The 25,886-nt window shown below is 43.7% G+C and overlaps 1 protein-coding gene across 1 annotated transcript; it reads right to left on the reverse strand.

Moving 5' to 3' along the window:
• Positions 1 to 211: 211 nt before the first annotated feature.
• On the reverse strand, positions 212 to 23,514 carry LOC142653051 (serum paraoxonase/arylesterase 2-like). The gene is made up of 9 exons (XM_075828761.1): positions 23,334 to 23,514; positions 18,102 to 18,172; positions 17,003 to 17,058; positions 9,062 to 9,230; positions 5,890 to 6,016; positions 3,688 to 3,888; positions 2,629 to 2,710; positions 1,878 to 2,006; positions 212 to 599 (listed from the first exon to the last, which is right to left on the reverse strand). Exons 1-9 carry the CDS (start codon positions 23,405 to 23,407, stop codon positions 441 to 443), a joined length of 1,068 nt encoding a protein of 355 aa, XP_075684876.1. The 5' UTR covers positions 23,408 to 23,514; the 3' UTR covers positions 212 to 440.
• Positions 23,515 to 25,886: the final 2,372 nt, after the last annotated feature.

Below are 25,886 nucleotides of genomic sequence, written 5' to 3' on the forward strand. Positions count from 1 at the left end.
CAAAATACATAAAGTTTTTCTTTTGAAGGATTTCTCCAATTTTTGACAGACATTATACTACAAAGTATCAGCATGACATGTGTCCACCCTATTTATTATCATCATATCAGAACCCCTTTAATTTGCCTGAAAGTAAACAATGATGCCCTGTGTTAGATCATGGCAATTTGGGTGGACACCAATCTAGCAGAAGCATTAGCAGCTGGCAGCAATGCTCTGTCTTCACACCACTGGTGACATCAGTATGGAGAGGAAGTGCTGGTAGTGGGTAAGTGCTCCATGTACATCACAGGGAAAGATGGCTGCCAATCTCCAGTGCATTTGAGAAGACTGTTGGCAAGCGTGGCCGACCCCTTTTAATATTAATGCCAATTAGGTGCTACCAGACCAAACGTGGTCCTTCATCCTGTGGGGCAGCATTCGAGTGTCCAAGTCCTTTGTTACAACTGACAGTACAAGGCTTTGTGAAATACTGTACCCACGAGAAGTTTGTTGTCATACACGACCGCGCAGGTTGACGCTTGTATGACTGAGCCGTTGTTGGCATATACGGTGGTCACTATGGGGTTATCCGAGTGAATGTTCTGTATGCGGATAATCTGCAATAGATTAAAAAAAAAAAAAAATTGTTAAAAAAGGCACAGAACATGGAAAACCAGGAAAATAGTAATACATTCTGCAGCCAAGCCTCTCCGGGTCAAGAAGTGGATTCTCACATAATCATAGGAGCAGGTGTCATTTCATTTAGGATTTAAACCGGTGGTCTCCAACCTGTGGGTCCTCAGCTGTTGAGACTACAACTCTCAGCATGCAATAACGCTTCTATGAATTTGTACGCAGGAGACTTCCCTTTCTTATGGGAACCAAAAAAATGCAAAGGCACGAACTACTTGTGGGGTGGGCACTGAAGGAGCAGCCATGTGCCAGCGTCTCGTCTGAAAGTCTTACGGGCACTCCCTCATGTTGGAGCCAACGGGCAGTTAGTTTTCAACATGCCACGATAAGGAGCCGGAGAAGCTCTGCACTCCCAGCATGGACTCAGCTTGAGGGTCTGTATTAATTTTTGGAGTTTGACGTCCTGAAGTGGTACGGAGGCCGCGTCACTATTATAATGTAAAGTAGAGAGGGGTTATTTTCCTTCAAGCCGCTTGCCATTGGCTGACGAGTTGACCAGTAGTTGATTAGTTTTGTGTCGGGTTTGGACTGTAGCTTGTGAGAAAATGGTCCAGCCTCATGGGACTACGATTCTCGGGAAATGCGAATTCCAAGAATGCATCTGTGCGTGAGGAAGGAGGCAAAGTGAAAAAGGTCTATGTGATGCAGAGACTGCTCTGGGTGGCAGCAATATCTATACACCTCTGATTGTAAGGTGGAGAAAATGCCATCAGCCATATTACAGCATAACTACCACTTCCAAAAGAATACCTTCTCAGGAATCTGTAGATGTATATTAGATGTAGTGGAGCCAGAAATGTTGTGTGTAATCCAAAGATTTTGGGTCTTTTTCCTTCCGTCATGGTTTCTGTAACTGCACATTTTTTTCTCTCCACGCTTGTTGAGTGGATGGGTTCTTCCTGCTGTGCTGAATTCACTGAGCCAATTAAGTGTCTCCCCATGTTGCTCCTTCTCCCCTCTCACAGCATTAGTCTCACAGACACAGCGAGGGAGGGATACTGCAGCCGCATCCCCTTCTTCCTAGTTTTCTATGTACAGTTTTATACTAGATGGATTTTATGGTGACTAAGGAGGCTTCTGAACATTTGTTTTTACTTATCCACCTTGTTGTTTTGTCAATATATAAAATAACAATAATATTTAATAATAAATAATATTCTCAATTAATAATAATAATAATAATAATTCTTATATACACTGACCTCTGACCAAGGAACATCTTTAGTGTTGTAATTTACCAATTTAAAGCCATTTGGATGTGCTCCTGTCCAGACGTCTCCTGTAACTGGGTCCACGGAGAGGTTATCTAGAAGGGTCTCTAACTGCACCACCTGGTAGAGAAATCACATAGAAAACAACAATAATGACTCCATTCATACATAAGGACATCCTTCTATAGGTGGTCATAGCCCCTACTAGGGCACAAGAGTATAAGACGAGGTGTAGGGTGATAACGGCATCAGACTAGAATTTCTAATATTCCTACCTAGTGTATGGAGGGTGTATGGTAGAACTCAGGAATTCCCATTCAACATTTTACTAACATTCCTAACTGTGAGGACCCCAATAAGCAGCTCCTCATACCTCAGCTTTCTGGACCCATTGAGTGTAATATAGAGGGAAATTTGATAAGGTTAAATGTAATCACACCTGAATTTTCTGACTTCAGTTCTGCCCATCTTTGATGACCGTCCAAAATACTGTGCTGATTAAGGAAATAATATATCTTGATAACGGTCAGAGCTCCTTTTTCCGATACAAAGCTCCAAATCTCCTGAACAGACATTGACGTGATAAAACTCTAGCTGTCTGCAGCCACCACTAGAGGGAGCTAAGGAGGTAACTGCATACAGATTATGGAGTTCAAGGGAAGCTGTATGAATACACAGAGCTCCCCCTAGAGGTGGCTGAAGCAGAAATAGAGAGAAGACCCCACCTCATACTCTGTATTACCTTTACTGGAGACAGAGACCAGTTTGCGTGCTTTTCAAAAACGTTAACCGTGTGACCAGTGACGTCGGCGACATAGATGTACCTACAAGGTGAAAAACATGACGGTTAACTGGTGTTTGAGAGAACAACATTTCTGCATATATATATTTAAAAAAAAGCCTCAATTTGTACATCATAGATGAAGCCCTTTAAAAAAGGTAACGGGCACAACCTCCCGGCTTCTTAAAAAGGCAGGAAAAAAAAAAAATTAACAAAATGGTTTGGGCATCTTTGGTTTCTAAATCTAAAAATGTTGGAGCCAAATTATATTTTCTGGTTGCCAAATTAAAGATCAACGTTACATATAAAATAAAAGAAAGCATTTACACTAGACTGTGGACGGACTAGCGTTTGCAGAAAACACTGGCTTCCTGCAGCCACCACTAGGGGGAGCTTATTGCACATTGTTATACATTAAACTCAATAATAAAGCAGTTTGCATTTATTCCCTAAACTCCCCCTAGTGGCGGCTGCAGAAAGCCAGAGTGTTATGGTCTACACACCATCTTGTCAATCCTTTCTTTACATAAGGTCCAGCAGCTGCTGCCAGCCTCTGCTGGAGAAATGTGGCATTACACGGTCCCTATTTAAATGAATGGGTGGCATGAGTCCCATAGAATGGAGAATAGCAGAATTTCTCCACTTTGACTGAGCTGGGATCCTCTCTATGACCTTTAAGAGTGTATTCAGTTGCGGTTGTGGTACGATTGAAACTGCCTAAAAAATGTGCACGCAGATTTACTGTATTTTACAGAGTTATTGCGTTTTTTTTTTTACAGGTGAAACGCGTTTAAAAAACAGAATGTTGTTATAGGGGGCATCCAGACTACACAGCCAGACTGCTGCTATTATAGGGGGAGGTCCAGACTACAACACCGCCAGACTGCAGTTATTGGGGGCGCTCAAGACTACACAACCAAACTGCTGGTATAGGGGGCGCTCTAGATTACATTGTCTTGTTTTATCCAAGCAGAGAAAGGAAGACATAAAACCGATGACAGATCAGTAATAAAGGGATACTTTTGATCACTTGACATGGCGATCCCATTGGCGCTGTAGAATCCAGTTGCGACTTGTCTGACCTCTCCTGGACTGTAATACACCACGTTTGTCCATGTTAATCCGATGAATAATTCTACATATCTCATGATGAAGTCCGTGAAGTAATAGTCATTAGTGGCATAAAAGCTCTCAGGTCCAACAGCAACAACGTCATTGACACTGGAAGACACAAAAGTCAATGTTACTCTCAATCTCAAGCTTCTTTTTTCCTCCACATTTTCCTTAACCCTTTAGTAAATCGCCAATGCGCCATTTCACGGGGGTCACTAAGGGGCCTTATACTGATGCGTCTGCCTTTTCACGGTGCATCAGACTAAGCCCGGCTTCGGTGTCCCGTACCGGGAGGAGCGAATGCTCAACTGGCTGAGGACAGGCGGGTACAATTACAGACGTTTAACCCTTAGATGCCGCGATCTATAGCGATCGGGGGCCGCCGATCGGTTGCTATGGCAGCCTAGTAAACGCCCCCCAGGCCTGCCACGGCTATATGCCTATAGGCCGTGCCAAAGGCATGGCCTAATGGATTGCCTGACAGTTTTACTAATTTTTACAAAGTATACCAAAGCATTAAGAAGTCCCATTTACCAATGAAAACTACATCTCATCCCACAATAAACAAGCCCCCATACAGCGATCTGGACAAAATGAAAAAAAAAAATTGCTTGCTCATTATGAGCCAAAATAGGCCGGTCATGAAACGGTTAAGGTTTTTGTACACCTCGCAATATTTACCCGCAGTCCTGGGTAAAACCACAGATAACCTTCAATATTGTGAAACGTAAAACACGGTTCTGCTGTGTCTGAAACTCCGATCACACACACTATATAAAGGGTAACTAAACTTTCAGAAAACTTCTGACGTGTCATAGTGACATGTCAGAAGTTTTGATTGGTGGGGGTCCGAGCACTGAGACCCCCACCAATCATTAAAACAAAGCAGCAGAACCACTTGGGCGAGTGCTGAGCCGCTTACTTTCTGATTGGCTTTTCTCGGAAAGCCGTTGGAACGCTGTAAGGACTCAATAGAAAGTCTATGGGCCCGCACACCAAGTGCTCGGCTTTCAGAGAAAAGTCGATCAGAAACCAAGAGGCTCAGCGATCACCCAAGCGCTTCTGCCGCTTCGTTTTAACGATCGGTGGGGGTCTCAGTGCTCGGACCCCCACCGATCAAAACTTCTGACATGTCACTATGACACGTCAGAAGTGTTCTGAAAGTTTAGTTACCCTTTAAGGAATTATGGTGCCAGATTCGAAAGAACATTTCGAATAGTGATGCAAATTATTTTTTTTTAAAAATGATGAACTTTGTAGATAAACTTCAAATCCCCTGCTTCCCTTTAGCCTTGGAGTTACATGATAATGTATACGTACATTAGTCACCACTAGGGGGAGTCTACCGTAAACGTTTGTTATTGGGTTTAGTGTATAAAGAGTAAACGGATAAGCTCCCCCTGGTGGTGGCTGGATGCAGACAGAGTTTTATAATTTTACGCTTATGTCTATGCAGGGGATTTGGAGTACGGCATTAAAAAAAAAATTAAAAAAAAAAAAATGTATAAATATTTTCCTGTTATTTTTAAAGTATTTTGCACTTAATAAATTAGGGGAAATTCTTTTAAAAATTCTGGTGTATTTGGAATTGTCTGAATGATAAGCAGCTTTTATAATTTAGGCTAAAAGTACATGTACAGAGTAGACAAATCTTGCAAATTCTGGCGCAATTTTAACCTGTGCAGTTTCCCTCAAAATAAACAGTAATAAATGTGGGCCATATTATGAAACTAATAAGCACAGAATTTTAGAACGATTTAAAAATGAATATTTCTGTTCCCTATAAAGGGTAGACATTCAATTTAAGAATGGGTGTAATCTGGCAGTAAGTGTTGAATTCCCCTGCAGCGCCACCACAGGAGAAATAAAGCATTACACGGTTATCAATGACATCAATGGCCTGTACATGTAATGCACAGACGTTCCGGGTCCTCCAGGGAGAGAGAGACGCCCTTTGTAACTGTTCTTCACTCTGGATAATAGATGAGGGTCTTGAATGGGGGACCCCCTCTATTTATGAAAAAATGTCTTAGTACAGCAAGAACATGGGTTTTCTAAACCAGACAATTCATAATTTTAATATCTGGAGCGCCGGAGTGATTCTCGTACCTGTGCAGTGCTGGGTGTTTGATGGTTTTCAGGTACACAAGAACATTTTCCTCCTCCGCAAATCTAAATATCTCAACCGTAGACTTGTGATGAGGATGATTCACCACGAAGAGATAGACCGAGTCATCTGAAAACAGAGGGGGAGACAAATCTCATAGACCAACATAATCATTGGGTAAGTTCACACAGAGTCTTTTCGCGCCGATTTTGATGCGGCTACCACGAATCAGAACCAAAAAACGGCCGAAATAATCTCCCATTGATTTCAAGCGTTGTTTTTTTTCCTATGCGGCTTTTAGTCACTCGCAGGAAAATGAAAAAGGAGGCCGAAAAAAAACAGCGGTGCTCGTCTTTTGAGCATTTTTGACTGTTTTTTTTGCCTGCAGTCCTTGCATTAGCTTCAATGGCCACGGGCGAAAGATGCCACACAAAAAGAGTCAGATTTGTTCTGTCTGCAAAAAACTCAGTGTGAACAGGGCCTTAAAGTGCACCTCCTACCAAAGTGAAAATGGTTGGAGTTCAGCTGGTTTCAATCACAGACGCCCAGGAAGCAGAGATATGGGCTGCTGTATGCAAGGTTCTCACACTGCAATTTGCAGTGGTTCAAGATTAGAGAAAAAAAAAACAACTATTTTTTTCTAAGAACAGCGACACCATTGTCCAATGGCTGTGCATGGTATTGCAGTTTCTCTCCATTTTAATGAATTCTGCAATACCAGATACATCCTATAGACTATAGTGGCGCAGTTCCTAGAAAACAAATCAGACCTCCTTTTAATCTCACATAACCAATCTCTTTTAATCTCTACTTGCCAACAGTTTTCTTTTCCACGAGACTATCCTACAAACCAGGTGGCAAAAGCAGCAAAGCTATTCATGTATTTGCACAATAAGGGGCGATTCCGGATAATTTTGGATGGGCTTATAATGTCCCATAATTTGGGATTCAAATATTGGTAAACATGGTGCAAGTCAGCTCTCTGCCTGCAGAAGGGATTCTAATCTTACAAGCCTCTAGACTATCAGAATTTCAGGACAGAGATTAAAATACATTTCCTCTATATAGTCCTGATTTAAAGCGGTTGTCTGAGATTAGAAAATACAGTTTGCCAGTAACAGCGCCACTCTTGTCCACAGGCAGTCTCTGGTATTGCATTCATTTGACTGGGGCTGAGCTGCAACACCAGGAACAGCCTTAGGATGGACGTGGCGCTGTTTGTGGAAATAAAAACTTGGACAACCCCATTAAGAACTGGGCTTAGCTTAGGGCGGAGATGGCAACGCATGTATGTATGGTGTCAAGAGGAACCAACAAGAAACTCTGCCTTGGTTAGGACATTTAGATACAAGGCCATAGCAGAACACTGATTATTTGCCTCAGATGACGGAGTGCTGGTCTTACAGCTAATAAAACTTCCTCACAGTTTATTTTCCTTTATCTGCCGGATCTAAAAATCGATTTGGTTATTTGTGTGAAGGAACAGGATCTACAGGTTCCACAACAAAAGCCAACGGCATGAGCTGGAGACGGAGGCCTGAGATACGCCGCCCCAGGGCAATTCACCTTTAATGCCAATTTACATTATATATATATATATACATACACACACACACGAGTCCCATTATTATGACCACCAGCCAATATCCAGAGTAACCGGCGTGTGCGGCACGGACAGCAGTAGACGGGTTGGCAGTGATCAATAAGGTGCTGGTCGGTTGTCTCCGGTATCTGGGCCATGTTGACTGCAGAACATCCCACATTTGCTGGAGGGTGCGCGGGGGAGGGTCCAGAGCGAACAAGACGATCGAGGTCCCACAGATGCTCAATTGGGTTCAAGTCTGGGTAATTAGGGGGCCAGGGAAGTACTTGGAGGTCTTGGTCGAGCTCTTCCAACCACTGCCGGACATTTCTAGCCGTGTGACGCGTCGCATTGTCTTGCTGGAAGATTCCATCTGCCCCAGGGAAGACAAACAGCGTGTAGGGAGGGACGTGATCTGCAACCATGGATTCATACCCACATTGGTTCAGAGCCTTCCACATGGATGAGTGGCCCAGAGAATGGCAGGAAAACATCCCCCATAATGCCGCCACCGGCTTGTGTTCGTCCAGCAATGGTTGCCGGGTGTTTGTTCTCTGATGTTTCTCGCCTCACACGCCAACGTCCATCCGTTCCATGAAGTAGAAAACGTGACTCATCGGAGAAGACAACCCTTTGCCAATCATCGGTGGTCCAATTCCGATACTGCCGGGCAAAATGAAGCCTTTTTTTCCGATGCCCCTTTGTTACATAGGAGCAGTGAGTATCCGTCTGCTCGGAGCCCCATACACAGTAGGCTTCGCTGAACTGTTGTATTAGACACACGTCTGGTCGCCCCCTGGATGATATTCACGGTTAGCTGCTCCACTGTAGAGAGTGTTGTTCGGCCCTTGTGCACCTTCGTAGCCGACGTTCACCTCTCACATCAATGGCACGTGGTGCTCCGCAGTTTCCCTGTCGGTGATTCCCAATGGTACCATTTGGCCACTCACGATACACCGTCACCACAGCAGCACGAGAACAGTTCACAAACTGCGCTGTGTGAGAAATACCGCCACCCTGGGCCCGGAAGCCAATAATCATCCCTTATTACAACTCTGATAAATCGCCCCTTTTACCCATGACAATGAGTGATATGTGATCAGACAGCCGACCGCACACCTCATATACCCACCGAACCGGCCCACCACACATCACTTCCTTCATGGGCTATGCGCTGCCGACTTCGAAAGTAGGAAGTGGTCATAATAATGGGACTTGACTGTGTAGAATTAATCCACATAAAAAAACGTGCTGTGTTCACAATTATTCTGCGCTCATGAAAGTCCACATTGAACACAAGTGACGAATTATCAGACTTTCTGAATTATCAGATGCTGTAGATATCATCTGTATTATGGTTCTGAAAAGTGGACATACCCTTTCCTAATGTTCTGCCAATGTAAGTGTCAGTCTGCACTGCAGTACTAGCATTCTATTCATGAACCAGAAGGGTTAGAACCAACAGTACTCTAAGTCCCTACTAGAAGTGCTGCAGTGTATGGAATATAAATGGTGAATGCATTTTGCTTTAATAAAACCTGCGATTGTTGCCAGTAATCTGCGTCTATAGGGGTCTCCTGGAATAAATTTACCCTTCTCATCAATGTACGTGCTGATTCCATGAGGGTTAAACGTTGACAAGTCAAATCCTTTACTGATCCGCAGAGAGGATGGACGAAGCTTCTCATCGTTCAGATCGAGGAGGAATATTTCTCCAGGCTTTTCCGGCGCAAAGGCCACGAGTCCAGGATATTTCAGACCCTGAAAGAACATATAACGGATTAGTATGTTCGGCTACGTTCATACGCTTAACAAAAAACTGAGCTGTTTTCAAAGGACAACAGCCTCTGATTTTCAGCCGTTTTTTTAAGCAACTCGCGTTTTTTACGGCCGTTTTTGGAGCGGTTTTTCTATAGAGTCAATGAAAAACAGCTCAAGAACTGACATGCACTTCTTCTTACGGGGCATCTTTTTATGCGCCGTTATTTGAAAATGAGGCGTAAAATAACGCCCCGTCGGAACAGAATGCCGTATTTCCCATTGAAATCAATGGGCAGATGTTTGTAGACTTTCTTCTTACGATTATGTAGAAATTCGACACACTCACCATTGGTGGCAATAAAGAGGTCTATTGAAAGTGATCTCTGTCTGTCTGATGTGGAAAAGCCTACAACCGTTTCGCACTGCAAGCACTTTTTCAAGGCCTGCAGCGCGAATCGGTCGTAGGCTTTTCCACATCAGACAGACAGAGATCACTTTCAATAAACCTCTTTATTGCCACCAACGGTGAGCGCCTCGAATTTCTACATCAAGTTTTCTACGTGCGGCTTGCAATCGATGAGCATCCCGTGGGCAACAACTTGACAGCTGACTCCACGTGTTTAAGCCAGTAAGGATCTTTATGCAGAGATTGTATTGTGCCTGAATCAGGGCAGTGCCAGCCTTCTTTCTCTTCATTCATTTATCCTTCTTACGATTATTCAGCCATTTTTCGTGAAGTTTACAGCCCGAAAAACAGCTGAAAAAATTAGCCTGTGTGAACATACCCTAAGAGGCAATATTTAAATTAATTAAAGAGGTATTCCCATGGGTCAGATCAGTGGAGTCCAGCTATTTGGGTCATGCATTCATCTCTGTTAAACATCAGTGCCAGGACCTGTTCATTCTCAACATTGGTGGAGGTCCCAATTACTGGACTGACCTCACTGATGGGACCCGAATGACATTTCTAATGAATATACTATTTTTATATAAATCAGAAGTTCATTTAAGAAATCTTAGTAGGGAGAAGTGGCATCTTTCTCACCTCCCATCAACCTATAATTCCCTTACCCTGCCTGCAGGGTCGCTTAAAATGCTCAAAAACCTTCTCAGTCACCCAAAAATACATCTAGTGTAAAACTGTAAATGCTAGAGGGGGAGGAGGGGGATGCAGCTGCAGGTTCAGATTCAGGGTTTTAGTGAAATAGCAAGTTGGTAGAGCAGCATGATGGGGAGACATCTGATTGGCTCAGAGTATGGCTCTGTCATCAAACCAGGAAGACTCCGCCCACACAAACATGTTTTACAGAAACCAGCAAAGAGAAGGAGGAGGAGGAGGAGAACGTCCCAAAATCTGCTGTCACACACAACATTGCTGGCTGCACCACATCTTCTATATATAAAGGAGGGATTGTTATAGGAGTATTCCCATCTTTGAGATTTATGGTATATCCACATGATGCAGGTCCCCTAAACGGGCTGCATCATCCAACCGGGGAAACGGATGGAGTGGTGGCCGGGATTACGGAAACAGCTGAGCTCGCTGTGCTACGATGTTTGCGTAGCTCCTATAGAAATACATTGGAGTTACAGAAACAGCCGAGCTTGCTCCATTCCTAAACAACCACCTCTTCATTTGTTCTCCATCTGGATGTGGCAGCCAGCGGCCACAGCAGGTAGGACGCAGTCAGGGGACCTCCGTTCTTGAGATAGGTGGGACTTACATCTATCAAACGTTTTTTTTATCCTGCTGTAAATTACAGCAAAAAATTGTCTTTTTTGCTGAATTTTGAAAGTATCCCAAATCCAATCATTATATTAATCTGCCCTCATGTCAGGTGCCAGCCAATGATGTGTGGCACCTCTGTTCTCTAAAGAAAGCTCATCGAACGCCATGTATTCAAGACTTGATCCTCTTGGTACTGAAAACAGGAACATTTCAACATTCTTTGTCTTTGGCCATTGCGGTCGGCATATTACAAATTCCTGACTGCACGTTGTTGGAATTCTCCATTCACAGAGTTATCCGTGAAGAACCAACAACAAACTCAACAGCTGCTTAGTGTTATATCATAGCTCTCTTGTAAAAATTTTGCTTTACTTGTGCTGATCTTGAGCTACGTCCTGTAAAATACTCCTGTCACATCCAGAGCTTCATATGTAAAAAAGAAAAATTAACAGTACTCAATGCCAAGCAGCAGCTGCAAAAGCAAATAAGATTTTAGGGTATATAAAAAAAAAAAAAAAAAAAAAAAAAAAAAAAAAAAAAAAAAGAGATAAAAACCTGTGATCCCAGTGTAATATTACCCCTTTATAAATCCCTTATAAGACCACATCTCGAATATGTGATTACGTTTTGGGCTCCAAGGATAAAGGAGAGCTGGAGAGGGTGACTAGATTATTAAATGGGAGGCTAAAAGTATCAGGTTTGTTCAGCTTGGAAAAAAGACGCCTCTAGCAATGAATGACGCATAATTGATGAGAAAGGTTGATCTTAATGGACCTGGGTCTGTTTTCAACCTATGTAACTACCTCTCCGATAATGCTTGGGTCCCCGCTTCCTGGGGGACCCCCAAGAGCAACCAGAGAGTAGAGCTTGATGAAGCATATGGCAGCATTATTTGGATACTATATTGAGGTATTATTTAGCATTGTATGGCCATATTATTTGGACACTAAATAGCAGTACTGTGCGGGAACTGTACGAAAGTATTATTTGGCATCGTCTGGCAGTATTTGGAAATAAACGGACATATGTATGTGTGATATATATATATATATATATATATATATATATATATATATTTTATTTATTTTTTACACACACTAGTACTTCTCAATGAATTAGAATATCATCAAAAAAAAATTATTTCAGTAATTCAAAAAGTTAAACTCCTATATTCTATTGTTCACTGTTCAATGGTAGATAAATCCCAGTGGTTTTCCCTTGGCTGATGTATTGTGCTAGTTTGACAGGAGGGTTTACCTGTCCCAACTTGGAAATCAAAATACGACAGAAAATATATATAAAACTCAAAATAAAAATGTTTTGACTAAAATAAAAATATTAGAGTGTGATGGTATTAACCATTAAAACTTTATAACACATCCTTGCACTATGCGAACCTATTATTTTCTTTTACGTGTCAATGTAAAGTGCGCAAGTACTAGTGAATTATTTGTATAGAGACAACTGTATCATTATTATAAATTGCTGAAGAGTGAAACCAATCTTATATTGAAGGTTACGTTGTAACAAAAATAAATTCCCATTGGTATCCACCCAGTGAATCTCATAATATAGATTCATTACACACAGAGCGATCTATTTCCAGCATTTTTTTTCTTTTAGGCCTCATTCACACGGCAGGGTTTCCCGGCCGGGTGCCGGCCGTTCATAAATCGGCTGGCACCCGGCTGCATTAGGAATAATAGACCCCTAACGGGGCTATTCACACGACCGATTTTTTGACGGCCGGCAAAACCGGCCGTCAAAAAATAGGACATGCTCTATCTTCGCCCGGGTACCCGGCCGCCCGGCTCCCATAGAAGTCTATGGGGACGGGTAATACACGGCCATCACCGGGATGTGTCCCGAGTGATGGCCGGGTTTTCCGGAGCCTGCGCTCTATCTCCTCCTCCTCATAGCGCAGAGTGCATGTGAGGAGGAGGAGTTGATGCCATTCTGACGAATGGCATCTCTGTACACTGTGTGGCAGGGCCGGGGTGTACAGCAGGTGGAGGGAGCGCTGCGCTGGCTCCCTTCCCCTGCTTGAAAAGCACCCTGGCCCGGCGACACCTTTGATGGCGCCGCTAGTAGCAGCAGCTGCTGCGGCTGCTACTACTGCAGCGACGCCACTATAGCAGAGCACGGAGGTATCTCCCCGCTCTGCTATGTGCTAGCCGCACTTTAGCTCCTTGAAGGAGCGAAATTCACGTGTTTTCGGGGATTCCGCTCCTGGACAGAGCGCTTGATGTCTCTGTCCATATCTGGGCAGTGACATCAGGGGAAACTCCTGAAGCGGAATCCCCGAACACATGTGGATTCCCCTTCAGAAGTTGCCGCTGATGTCACTGTCCGAATCTGCCCGGCCCGGCACGGATGCATAACTGAATGCAAACCGGCCGGGCAAAATGGCCGATTTTACCGGCCGACACTCGGGCTCGGGAACGACCCGGTCGTGTGAATCCCACCTTAATGTGGATGATTATGGCTAACAGGCTAGGGAGGTTCTTTGCGCACATTTTGATCAAATTGTGTGAGCCCACCTGCCATGCCAAGGCGTCCGCTATTGCTTCATTTTGTTGGAATCTGCTGTACAAACGTGTGTTGTTTATGTGATCCATATATGTGGGGTTAGTGATTGCCTCCATTTTTGATCTTGCACTCCTCCCATTCTGCCCTGGGTGATTTTAATTAATTTAATGCTGGTTCCTACCATCTCCAGATATATATGTAGGCTTAGTCCCAGTTCTGGGTTTATGAGCAGCGTAGGTTCCCACCTCATAGAGGTCGCCTTGTCCTGGCAGGTGGGCTCAGACAATTTGATCAATTAAGCAGTAATGCATATTTATTTATATTTAGTGGCTTAGGTGGTGCTGTCGCCATTTTCTTGTGTGCTATATTTTTGTTTTTTTAAATGACAAAAGCAGTTGTCTAAAAATTTTGAAAGCAGAGAGGGGGGGGGGGGGGTCCGTCTTTACTTGTTGCCCAGGGCCTCATTTTCTCTGACTCTGGCATTGCACCAGAGTGAGATGTGATCTCAGTAAAGACACCAAGGGTTTGTCTCAATGCAGAACTCAGAGATTCCAGGGAGCAGCCGGCAGAATTCTGACTGCAGCTCTGGATGTGACTGGAGTATAAGGCCCTGTTCACACAGAGTTTGACGTGGAAACTGTGCCAAAAAACCTCCTCAAAAACTGCCTGAAAATGCCTCCCATTGATTTCAATGGGAGTTGGACGAGTTTTTTTACCGCGAGTGAAAAAACTGCGTCGCGGTAAAAAGAAGCGTCATGACCCATCTTCAGGCGGTTTCCGCCTCCAAAACCCCATTTCAAATCAGTCAGAAAGAGGAAAAAAAAAACCTTGACGAGTGTTTTGACGAGTTTTTGTCAAACCACTGTGCAAAAACCTACTGGAGCAGTTTTTGCAGGAGGAATTTTCCTCCTGCAAAAAACTCAGTGTGAACACAGCCAAAGGCCTCATGCACACGACCGTATTTTTTCCCACCCGTAAATACTGGCGTAAATACGGGTCCGGTGTCACACGTATTCCACCCGTATTTACGAGCACGTTTTTGGCGGCAAAATAGCACTGCACTAATCGGCAGCCCCTTCTCTCTATCAGTGCAGGATAGAGAGAAGGGACAGCCTTTTCTGTAATAAAAGTTAAAGAAATTCATACTTACCCGGCCGTTGTCTTGGTGACGCGTCCCTCTCTTCACATCCAGCCCGACATCCCTGGATGACGCGGCAGTCCATGTGACCGCTGCAGCCTGTGATTGACCTGTGATTGGCTGCAGCGGTCACATGGCCTGAAACGTCATCCAGGACGTCGGCCCGGATGTCGAGAGGGACGCGTCACCAAGGCAACGGGCGGGAGACCGGACTGGAGGAAGCAGGAAGTTCTCGGTAAGTATGAACGTCTTTTATTTTTTACAGGTTTATACTGATCGGTAGTCACTGTCCAGGGTGCTGAAAGAGTTACTGCCGATCAGTTAACTCTTTCAGCTCCCTGGACAGTGACTATTTACTGACGTCGCTTAGCAACGCTGCCGTAATGACGGGTGCACACATGTAGCCACCCGTCATTACGAGAGCTCCATAGACTTCTATGGACTGTCCGTGCCGTTATTACGGTCTGAAATAGGACATGTTCTATCTTTTTCAACGGCACGGGCACCTTCCCGTAAGAAAACGGGAAGGCACCCGTCGCCAATAGAAGTCTATGAGCCCGTTATTAGGGGTCGTAATTACGACCCGTAATAACGGGAGTTTTTACGGTCGTGTGCATGAGGCCTAAGATGATGTAACTACAGATCCCATTGTACCTGATGTCAATATTTATTAGGGATTCCTTTAGTATTTAATATGCAGGAAATTAGGGGGCAGTCATTAGGTCATTTTTTTAAATGAAAGCACGATGTATGATTTTTCTTTCATTGGCTGCAACGAAAGAAAAACACATAATAAAAATCTGCATGTGAAACCCAGATGATGGTACTTTGATTTCTGTTTACCGTATGGGCAGTTCTAGAAACATTTCTTGGAACGGTTTCTTTAAGAAAAATACCAAACCTCCATGATCCTTACGGCCCGGTGATGCAAACTGAAGATCAGTCACCAGCAACCGCATTCAATGTCATAAGTTCATGTCAATACAGGAATACAAACATTCTTGAATATTGGATATTTACAGGGATTAACTGTTCTCCCGTCTGATGAGAGTCGGAATAAAATCCCATTGAAATACAACATAGAGGAGGTTTTATTACTGGAACTAAAACCGACCAAACCTTAAAGGAACAGTGTCGCCCAAAAAAAAATTTTTCTATCAGTTTCAGGTTAGTGTTTTATAAAAACGTTTGTATTTGTGTGTTACTTTTTTTTTTTTTACTTTTTCTTCCCTATGGGGGCTGCCATTTTTTTTTCCATTTCTGTATGTGTCGATTAACGACACATACAGACATGGAATACAGCAGCTCCAGTCCCATAGTGAATGCGAACGGGGCCCATTCCATCCACTATGGTGTACGCCGTCTGTGTGGGAACGGCGCATGCGCCGCTCCCACACAGTCCAAGTTGAACTGAGCGCCGTCCGGCGCCATTTTCCTGTAGACCGGAAGTCGCGGCCGGACAGTAAGATTACTACTTCCGGTCGCGGCTTCCGGACTTGTGCACTTGGAGCAGCGGCAGCAGACGGAGCGGACGGACCGGAGGGAGCGGCGGCGACTGGAGCAGGTAAGTGATTTCTATGTATGTTCGTGTTTTAGTGTGTGTTTACTACTGTATGTTAACCTACTACACTGTGTGTTAGCTCAAAAAATGGCGACACACAGTGTAGGAGGTTAGACCGTTCAATCCCCTCCTTTCTCCCGGCACTAGCCAGGATAAAGGAGGGGGGGGATTCTGAGAGCTCACTAGAGCGAGGGATTTTTTTCCAATTTTGCAGCATAAAGCAATGAGGTTGCTTTACCACATGCAATGCTGCAATTTTGGGAATTGCTCCATCTAGTGACCAGTGCTGGGAAATATTATAAATTAGAATCTAATTTATAATATTTCCTGACTCGTGAAAAAAAAATAAAAAAAATTAGAACAATGTTTAATCACCTACACACTAATTGTTTAACTAAAAAAAAAAAAAATGCATTTTTTGCTAGCAACACATGCCCTTTAAAGGATCCGCTGTCGAAAAGCTGATGACAGGATGTTCTGTGGCTAGGACCTCCAGCAATCAGCTGTAATCTGTGAAGAATCTGGCAGCAACTGCTCAATTCCCCTGCAGCGCCACCACAGGTGAAATGAAGCATTACACAGTATCCATTGAAATCAATGGGCTGTGTATGTGAAACACGGACCTGCCAGGTCCTCCAGAGTGAGAGACAATCTTTGTAGCCCCTCTGTTCTCTGGATAATACATGAGGATCCTGATCGTGGAAACACCCTCTATTACCTCCCTAATAGTGTATTTTGAAATGGGGTTTTCTAAACCAGACATCCTCTTTAAGGAATTTAATATGTCGGAAAATATATTGGTTGCGTGTACTTACAGAGCTGATAAAGGCCAGACCGTTCGGAAGAATTTCGATATCTTCAGAGCCATATTCTGCAACGGTATTAATGAAATAAAGAGGCATCAGTTACATTTTAATTTAATGATGGTTAAAACACTATAGATCGTAGTACAAGGGGTTGTCTATTTTGTTTAAGGTAACACTCCACCTTTGATTAACATTGGTTAATCATCACCAAGAATAAAGGCCAGCTTTTATTAATATATCTCCATTAGGTTTTATTTTAGGATGGAAACCATCAACAAGTAGGTACGCCAACATTTCTTATTATGGCTAAATGCTTAGGAGTTAAGCTTCAGGGTGTTATAAAAAAGCTATAACTAAAATAAAATGCATAAGGGAAATAAAATATAGTCCTAGTATCCAATATTTGCACCTCCAATCCAAACTTTGTATTCCCGTGTGCTCCGGCCTGCAGCAGGTAGTTAGGAATTAATCAGATCCACAGCAGGACACCATTAGGACTTCAAATACTAAATAGTATTTCATAAACTCAAAACTTATAGGGACACATAATAAGAATGTCAAATCTGTCAACGACAGGCAGCAGCTTGTTGACAGTTTCCAGGTGGCAACAGAGAGAAAACGGAAGAATAAGTAAAAACAGCAAAAAAGGTAATTACGATATACGACAAAGATGCTGGAATGTACATTTGCTGATTATAGAGCATAGATGCGGCTATCCAACTGTTTATGCATTATATCAGTCCTGAATGTCAAATTTATCAAGTTGTACAAGTTATGGGTGGCCATTCATTTGAATGGGTGCCTTGTAATACCACATTTGCCCTGCAGTGGCCGCCGCAGAAGAAATGTGCGACCACCCGCAGCTTTATCAGATCGCCAATCGCCAGGGAAGCTGCTGGAGCCGAAGCAATCAGTTTCTTGCAAATGGGTCCTCCTTTAAGGGGTTATCAAGGTGCACATACAATGCAAACCCATATAGTTAAAAGAGGTAAATTCAGCTCTGCTACATCTGTATATTGAGCTTTATATATTTGTAACCATTCATTTCATAAATGCCATAAAACAATAGTTCCTGTAGGAGGTCAACATGAATTTTAATGCTACATACCGATCCCTTTCAAGAGCTGGCAATTAGGAAGGTCGACGGGCTCGATCTCCCTGAAGAGGTTGGCCCGATGACTAAAATAAGAGAATATAATGAGAAAAATTTATTCCATTTTCACAATATTTACAAATTCTCCGTCAGGTTGTTACTTTGCATTGGCCCTTTAAGTAAATTGCAGCAGTCATATGTTGAAGTGCCCATAGATAGATTTCAGTGGAAGCGGACAACATTCTGATGTTTATGGGGGTAACCCAACTTTCAGACAATGGCAGGTGTCGTGGGATTTCAACATACCCGATCCTTTGTTCCCACAAGAGATAAGCCGACCCTACGGACCCTTAGAGTGACGAGGACCTACATATTATTTTCCCTGTATAGCGAAGCTCCTGGTCACCCACTGTGCAGAGAACTACAGCACAGCCCCATTCACTTAAATGGGGCTGTGTTGCAGTTCCCTGCATAGTGGGTGCCTTAAAGCGTCACTATGCCGGAGAAATGATTGAAGGGACATCGGTCTCTTCATTTACAGGATCGGTGGGGGTCCTAAAGGTCAGATCCGCACCAATCATTATGTTATGGTTCATCCTAGAGATATTCTATAACATTACAAGATGCTACTACCCCTTTAAGTATTGTAAGTTCCAGGAAGGGCTACCCATTAGTTTGCACTAGTAGTACATCTTAGGCTTCGTTCACATCTGCGTCAGGGTTCCGTTCTGGCGTTCCGTCTGAGTATTCCGTCAAAACGGAACCTTGACTGAAACAAATTGATTTTAATGGTGACGGATCTTGTGCAAATGGTTTCCGTTTGTCAACGTTGCGCGAGGGTGTAGTAGTTTTGACGGAATGAATGGCGCAGTCAACTGTGGTATTGATTCAGTCAGGGTCCCGTTCTAACGGAAAGCTCCGACGGAACGCCCAGACGAAGAAGTGAACGAAGCCTTATAGATGCCCTATTATAAAGAGTTGCAAAAATGTTGCAAATTTATTTCAATTAATGTTAAATCATGTATCGCTACTGACACTTTTCCGTAGTCGCGCTCTCTCTCCCTCTCTCAAGCAGAGAGATGTAGCAACCTTTAACTTGGGCCTTAGCGCGTTAAATACACTGGGGCAATAATCTTTAACCCCTTCCAGTCACAGCCATTTTCTGGATTTTCTTTTTCTCCTCCCCACCTTCCAAAAGCCATAAATTCTTTATTTTTCCGTCGATAGAGCCGTATGAAGGCTTGTTTTTTTTGTGGGATGAGCTGTAGTTTTTCACAGCTCCATTTATTGTACCATATAATGTATTGGGGAACTGGAAAAATAATGATTTGTAGTGGAATAGGGAAAAAACGGATTCCTAAATTTGTGGGGTTTCGTTTTTATGGCTTTCACCGTAAGGTAAAAAAGGCATATTAACGTCATTCTACTGGTCAATAAGATTATGGCAATACCGAACTTATATACTTTTTTTTTTATGTTTTACAGGGAAGAAACTAAGTGTTCAAAATAAAATGTGCGTTTTGTCGCCAAATTCTGAGAGCCAGAACTTTTTTATTTTTCTGGCGATTGAGCGGTATGAGGAATTATATTTTTCGGGGCGAGCTGTAGTTTCCATTGAACCATTTTGGGCTACATGAGACTTTTTGAACACTTTTTCTTTCATTTTTTGTGGGGTATGAAGTGACCAAAAATCAGCGATTCTGGTCTTTTAATTTTTAGTTTTTTTTACACTACTAACAACTTTATTAAACCTATTTTTACACATTTTATTAGTCCCCCTAGGGGACCTGATCTAGCATTGGGTCACTGGTACAATACTAATGTATTGCAGTATATTGTCAGTTTTACAGGCTCTAGTTAAGCCGTGCCAGAAACAGGGCTTAACAGGGGATTAATAAAAACAGTCATTTATCAGGCCCCTGGCCTGCCTTGACAACCATCAAGGCACCCCTGATCGCATAGAGGAGGTCTCCCCCCTCTAGACAACTTAGATGCTGCGGTTGTGATTGATCACAGAATCTAAGGGGTTAGATGGTCAGGAACAGCGCAATCGCTGTTCCTAGATAAAAGTCCCGGGTGTCAGCTGTAAAAGTGATTAAAATAATGTTTAAACGAATCCATTTTGCGCAGCGGCCATCTTGCCTGGAGTCTCCATCTGGTTTCTTTTGTAGTGAATAAGAAAGTCATTGCTCCTTTAAGATAAGTTTGTATCTTTGACCTTGGTTCCCATGTGAAGCTTGGAAAGAAGGAAAGGGGAGAGTGCGAGATGGAAGAGGGAGACACATTCACATATGCATGTGACTAGGACCCACGCCCTCCCATCTTAAAAGAACGATCTATTATATTCTTGCTAAGAGAGATACGGCTCCTGCAAACCTGATGTGTGAAGAATTATAATGATGTATCTGAAATGTATCTTATGCCTGTAATTGGCGGAATTTGAAATATTGTCACATTGCCTCTGATTGGTCAGCCTCAAGGCCGCACCCCTTTGGAATGATATTATTGTAATTGAGTTTGGCAATAAACCTCAGGAGTATTTTGAGCATATTAGCAGCGTCTGTGTGTTATTCCTCTCCGATATATCGATAAAGCATGATTTGGACATGGATAAAAATCACTGGAGAGCGGGTATCGGTTGACAATATATTTTGGCTCAGTTGTTGCGTCAACACCCACTTCGTACGCGAGTGAGCCCGCTCCACACATCACCCCACCACCACCACACAATAGTACGTCGTGGTGCAGATAGGGGTTAAAAGTGTAACTAAGCTTTCAAAAAACGTCTGATATGTCATAGTGACATGTCAGAAGTTTTGATCAGTGGCGGTCCGAGCACTGAGACCCCCCACCAATCTCTAAAATGAAGTGGTAGAAGCGCTCAGGTGAGCGCTGAGACGCTTCGTTTCTGATCGGCTCTTCTCGGAACGGTGTACGTGCTCAGTAGAAAGTTTATGAGACTGTTCACCGCCCCGATGAAAGTCGAGAAGTAACAAAGCGGCTCAAAACCCTGGCGATCAAAATTCTGACATGTCACGATGAGATGTCAGAAGTTTTTTGAAAGTTTAGTAACTTAAACTTTTTAAATAACCTATCACTTCACTCAACAAAAGTTATAAGGCTACAAGTTATTAGAGTAAAGTTAAAGTTTGCAGGTTGTCAAGAAGCAGGGAACAGATGCAAGAGAGAGTCAAGGTCCTATCAAACAGCCCGTTATGGGCCGTGAAAACTCGCGCCGATCAACGAGGCGGCTTCGATCAGCGCTTGTTTGCTCCTTTCACAAGGAGCAATGATCGGTACATTTCCATCATGTCAGCAGCTCATCCGCCAGTTTTACACAGGGAGATGTACTGCCGACAACGATAATATTTACCGCTGCATAAAGAGCAGATCAGCTGATGAACAAGCGTTTGATCATTCATTGGCTGATCGTTGCCATTTGCTTTATCGTTCATATGAACGCTCATTTGCCAGATCATTGGCCCATGGAAAAGGGCCTTAAAGGCTATGTACACCTTCAGCATTTTTTTTTTATTAAAACAGTATCCGTGTGATTGGTGCAACTTCCTAAATACATTTTATTAAAAAATATTTTTGCTTTGAGATACAGCCGCTTTGAATACTCTATAAATAGCAGCTGCATCTTGCACGGAATCCTGTATCCGTCAGGTCAGCGGGACTGACGGTTTCAGAGTCAGTGGGTCCCGCGTGTCTCTGAGAGCTCATAACTTAGATGTGATCGATAGCCAGTGGATCATGTCAGAGACACGCAGGACCCGCTGACACTGAACCCATCAGTGCCGCTAGCCTGACGGATTCAGGTCTAAGCGCACGATACAGCTACTCGATATACAGGATACAAAGCAGCTGTATCTCTAAAAGTAAAAATAATTTTTAATAAAATGTAGTTAGGAAGTTGCACCAAACACACTAATACATATATAAAAAATGGATTTCAAAAGGTGTACATAGCCTTTAAAACATTTCCGCAGAATCAGACTACAAAGGGTTTATTTGGTTGAAATCAGTTACCATGGAGGCAAATTGGTTTGCATAGGAGCTGTAAACACATAACGGTAGAAGATTTTTTAAGGATGACGAGATTTACAAAGTTGATTTTTTTTTTAGGAAAAAAAAAAAATATTAAAAAAAATGCAAAAGTCTACAGACCCATTAAGTTTTATGCACATATGACCGGAATACCTATTTACACAACCCGCTCACTAAATATTCTAACTGTGTTTTTTAGGTTAGGGGGCTGTTTTAGAGGAAGAACAGAAACTGACTGCAAGCTCCTGGTGCAGGTGTGTATGATCTTTGTTTTGCAAACACTCTGCTTCCTGTTGACGTGCTGCCAGTACAGAGATTTCACAATTGGTAACAAACTGGCAGAGGAGCCTTGATCGTCCTGCATCAGGCTGAGACTTGCGCCAAAAGTGTGTATTCATTCCACAACTCGGTCTGCGATTTCACACTTGTCTCAATTCTCCTCATGCAAGTGGACAGGTCATTGCCTCCCACAAAATCAGCACACCCATCTGCTGAAATACTCTGTGCTGCTATGAGACTGCATCTTCCATTTTCAGTCTGTGACCACTGACTTGCCTATCCCCTTGCTCGCATCATAGGAGTGGACAGATTACTTTATTTTGCCTCGTTAGAAGACTCCATCTGAAATACTCTGTACTGCTGTCCACAGCGTAGCTTCTACATTGTCCCATTAACCTGCTGCAAATGACTAACAATATCAAACACAGTAACATACTGTGCAGCCCTTGGGGGCCACACGAGGGCCCCAGAAATTTTCATTGCCCCTCTGTGCGTTTTCTATACACTGCAGGAGATTAGAGAGGAAACTATTTCCTGATCTGCAAAAGAAATTAGTGACCTCAGTGCGGATTTCCAGGGGGGAATTTTCCCTCCTCTGAACTTTAGACAAAGGGAACTAAAATAATAACTCCCACTAGATTCTCCCTCCACTATGTAGTATTTAATGGGGAGCTGCGGGGGAAAAGATGGGGGACAATAAGACCCAGCATACCGTGCAAGACCTGCAGACACAGTTGCCTTTGCTACATAATCAGGAAAATAAATACTAATAAACTGCAACACAACAGATACAATGTATCATAATAGCAGTCACCCCTCCCCTCCCCCTCCCCTCCAGCATTTCTAGGACTTGGGAATATTAATTACTTCATCAGCCACAAGTGAAGTCCTGAACCAGGAGAAGAAACAACTACTTACCTGAACTGCAGAAGTCTCTCCCCCAGAGCTGCCAGGAGCACCCCAATAATGGTCAGTTTGAGCAGAGCCCCCATGTCTGCAGAGCTCTCAGTGCCAGGTCCCTGTGCTGGACTGGTGGAGCAATGATCGGCGATCTCTGAGCACACAGACACGAAGTGGGAGCTGGCCGAGGGCGTCCGGGCTGTGTTATCTGCGCATGTCTCGCATGCTGCTGCTTTACCACAAGCCTGCGACTCAACAGGCTCATGTGCTGGAAGTGTTATTATACAGATGTAGCCAAGTTTATCTTGACTCTGATATCACACAACAAAAGCCATTGAAAAGTCATTTAATAAGTCAAGTTAAAGACATAAGGAGATCGGCGCTGTAATGTAGGTAACAGAAGTGCTTTTTATTTAATAAAATAATCTGTTTTCACCACTTTATTAGTGATTTTAGATTTATGCTAATGAGTTGCTTAATGCCCAACTGGGCGTGTTTTTACTTTAGACCAAGTGGGCGTTGTACAGAGGAGTGTATGACGCTGACCAATCAGCATCATGCACTCCTCTCCATTCATTACCACAGCACATAGGGATCCTTTTAGATCACTATGTGCTGTTTTATACTTAGGCTGGGTTCACACGACCTATTTATGGACGTAAATCGGGCGTTTTAACCTAGAATTACGTCCGAAAATACGGCTCCAAAGCGTCGGTCATTTGTTTTACACACCGCTGTCAAAAGACGGCGCGTAAAAAAGACGCCCGCGTCACAGAAGTGCATGTCACTTCTTGGGACGTAATTGGAGCCGTTTTCCATAGACTCCATAGAAAAACAGCTGCAATTACGTCCGTAATGGACGCTGCGAATAACGCGAGTATGAGCAGTTACGTCTGAAATTCAGGAGCTGTTTTCGCCTGAAAACAGCTCCGTAATTTCAGCCGTAACGGACGTGCATGTATGAACCCAGCCTAACACATTAACGATACTGAAGTGTTTAGGCAGTGAATAGACATTCCACGGGATGTCTATTCACAATCCCTGCACTTCGTTACTCTGTCTGTGGTAGTTACTGCTGAGGAAGCGTAATCTTGCGAGATTACGCTGTAGATGACAGGTTACAACGAGATTACGCTTCCTCTGCTGTAACTACCACAGAGTAACGAAGTGCAGAGATTGTGAATAGACATCCCGTGGAATGTCTATTCACTGTCTAAACACTTCAGTATCGTTAATGTGTTAGTATAAGGGGAGATTCACACGAACGTTGCGTTTTTGCGCACGCAAACAACGCGGCGTTTTGCGAGCGCAAAAACCATTTGACAGCTGCGTGTGTCATGCGTGTCTGATGCGCGGCTGCGTGATTTTCGCGCAGCCGGCATCATAGAGATGAGGCTTGTCGATGCCCGTCACTGTCCAAGGTGCTGAAAGAGCTAAATCTTTCAGCACCCTCGACAGTGAATGCCGAACACAACAGCGAAAAACATGTAAAAAAAAATATAAAGTTCCTACTTACCGAGAACTTCCCGGCCGTTGCCTTGGTGACGCGTCCTTGGTGACGCGTCCATGGTGACGCGCCTCTCTTGACATCGGGCCCCACCTCCCTGGATGACGCGGCAGTCCAAGTGACCGCTGCAGCCTGTGATTGGCTGCAGCCTGTGCTTGGCCTGTGATTGGCTGGAGCTGTCACTTGAACTGAAGTGTCATCCCGGGAGGTCGGACTGCAGGAAGGAGACAGGAGTAATCGGTAAGTTAGAACTTCGTTTTTTTTTTACAGGTTCATGTATTTTGGGATCACAAGTCACTGTCCATGGTGCTGAAACAGTTTAACTCTTTCAGCACCATGCACAGTGAATGTCTCCCGACGTCGCGGACCGGAAATTTTTTGGCCGGGTTCGGCCAAAACGAGTTTGGCCGAACCCGGTGAAGTTAGCTTCGGTTGTCGGGGTTCGCTCCTCGCAAAGACACTCCGTTTGGATGCTTGGAAACAGAAAAGCACGTGGTGCTTTTCGGTTTTCATTCATCCTTTTCACTGCTGTTGCGCGAATCACGCTCGTCCCACGGAAGTGCTTCCGTGTGGTGCGCGTGATTTTCACGCACCCATTGACTTCAATGGGTGCGTGATGCGCGAAATACGCAGAGTTATTGAACCTGTCGCGCTTTTTGCGCAGCAGACAAACGCTGCGCAAAAAGCACGGACTGTGTGTACTGCCCCATAGACTTGTATTGGTCCATGCGTGCCGCGTGAAAACCACGCGGCCCGCACGGACCGAATACACGCTCGTGTGAATCCCCCCTAAGACAGCACATAAGGATCTAGCAGGATCCCTATGCGCTGAGTAAATGAATGGGGAGGAGTGCATGAGGCTGATTGGTCACTGATTGGTCAGCGTCATGCACTCCTCTGTACAACGCCCACTTGCTCATATAGTAAAAACACGCCCACTTGGGCATTAAGCAACTCATTAGCATAAATCTAAAATCGCTAATAAAGTGGTGAAAACAGATAGTTTTTTTTAAATAAAAAGCATTACTGTCATCTACATTATAGCGCCGATCTCCTTATGTAGG

This window comes from Rhinoderma darwinii, chromosome 5 (assembly GCF_050947455.1).
Source record: "Rhinoderma darwinii isolate aRhiDar2 chromosome 5, aRhiDar2.hap1, whole genome shotgun sequence".
Taxonomy (NCBI): domain Eukaryota; kingdom Metazoa; phylum Chordata; class Amphibia; order Anura; family Rhinodermatidae; genus Rhinoderma; species Rhinoderma darwinii.

Bases quoted from the DNA above. Each gene is read 5' to 3' on its own strand.
- LOC142653051 (XM_075828761.1), bottom strand. From the start codon at position 23,407: ATGGGGGCTCTGCTCAAACTGACCATTATTGGGGTGCTCCTGGCAGCT. The intron at 17,059-18,101 runs GTATGTAGCATT...ATACCGTTGCAG, and splicing joins CCAGCTCTTGAAAGGGATCG to AATATGGCTCTGAAGATATC. The intron at 3,889-5,889 runs GTACGAGAATCA...TGTGTCTTCCAG, and splicing joins AAACACCCAGCACTGCACAG to TGTCAATGACGTTGTTGCTG.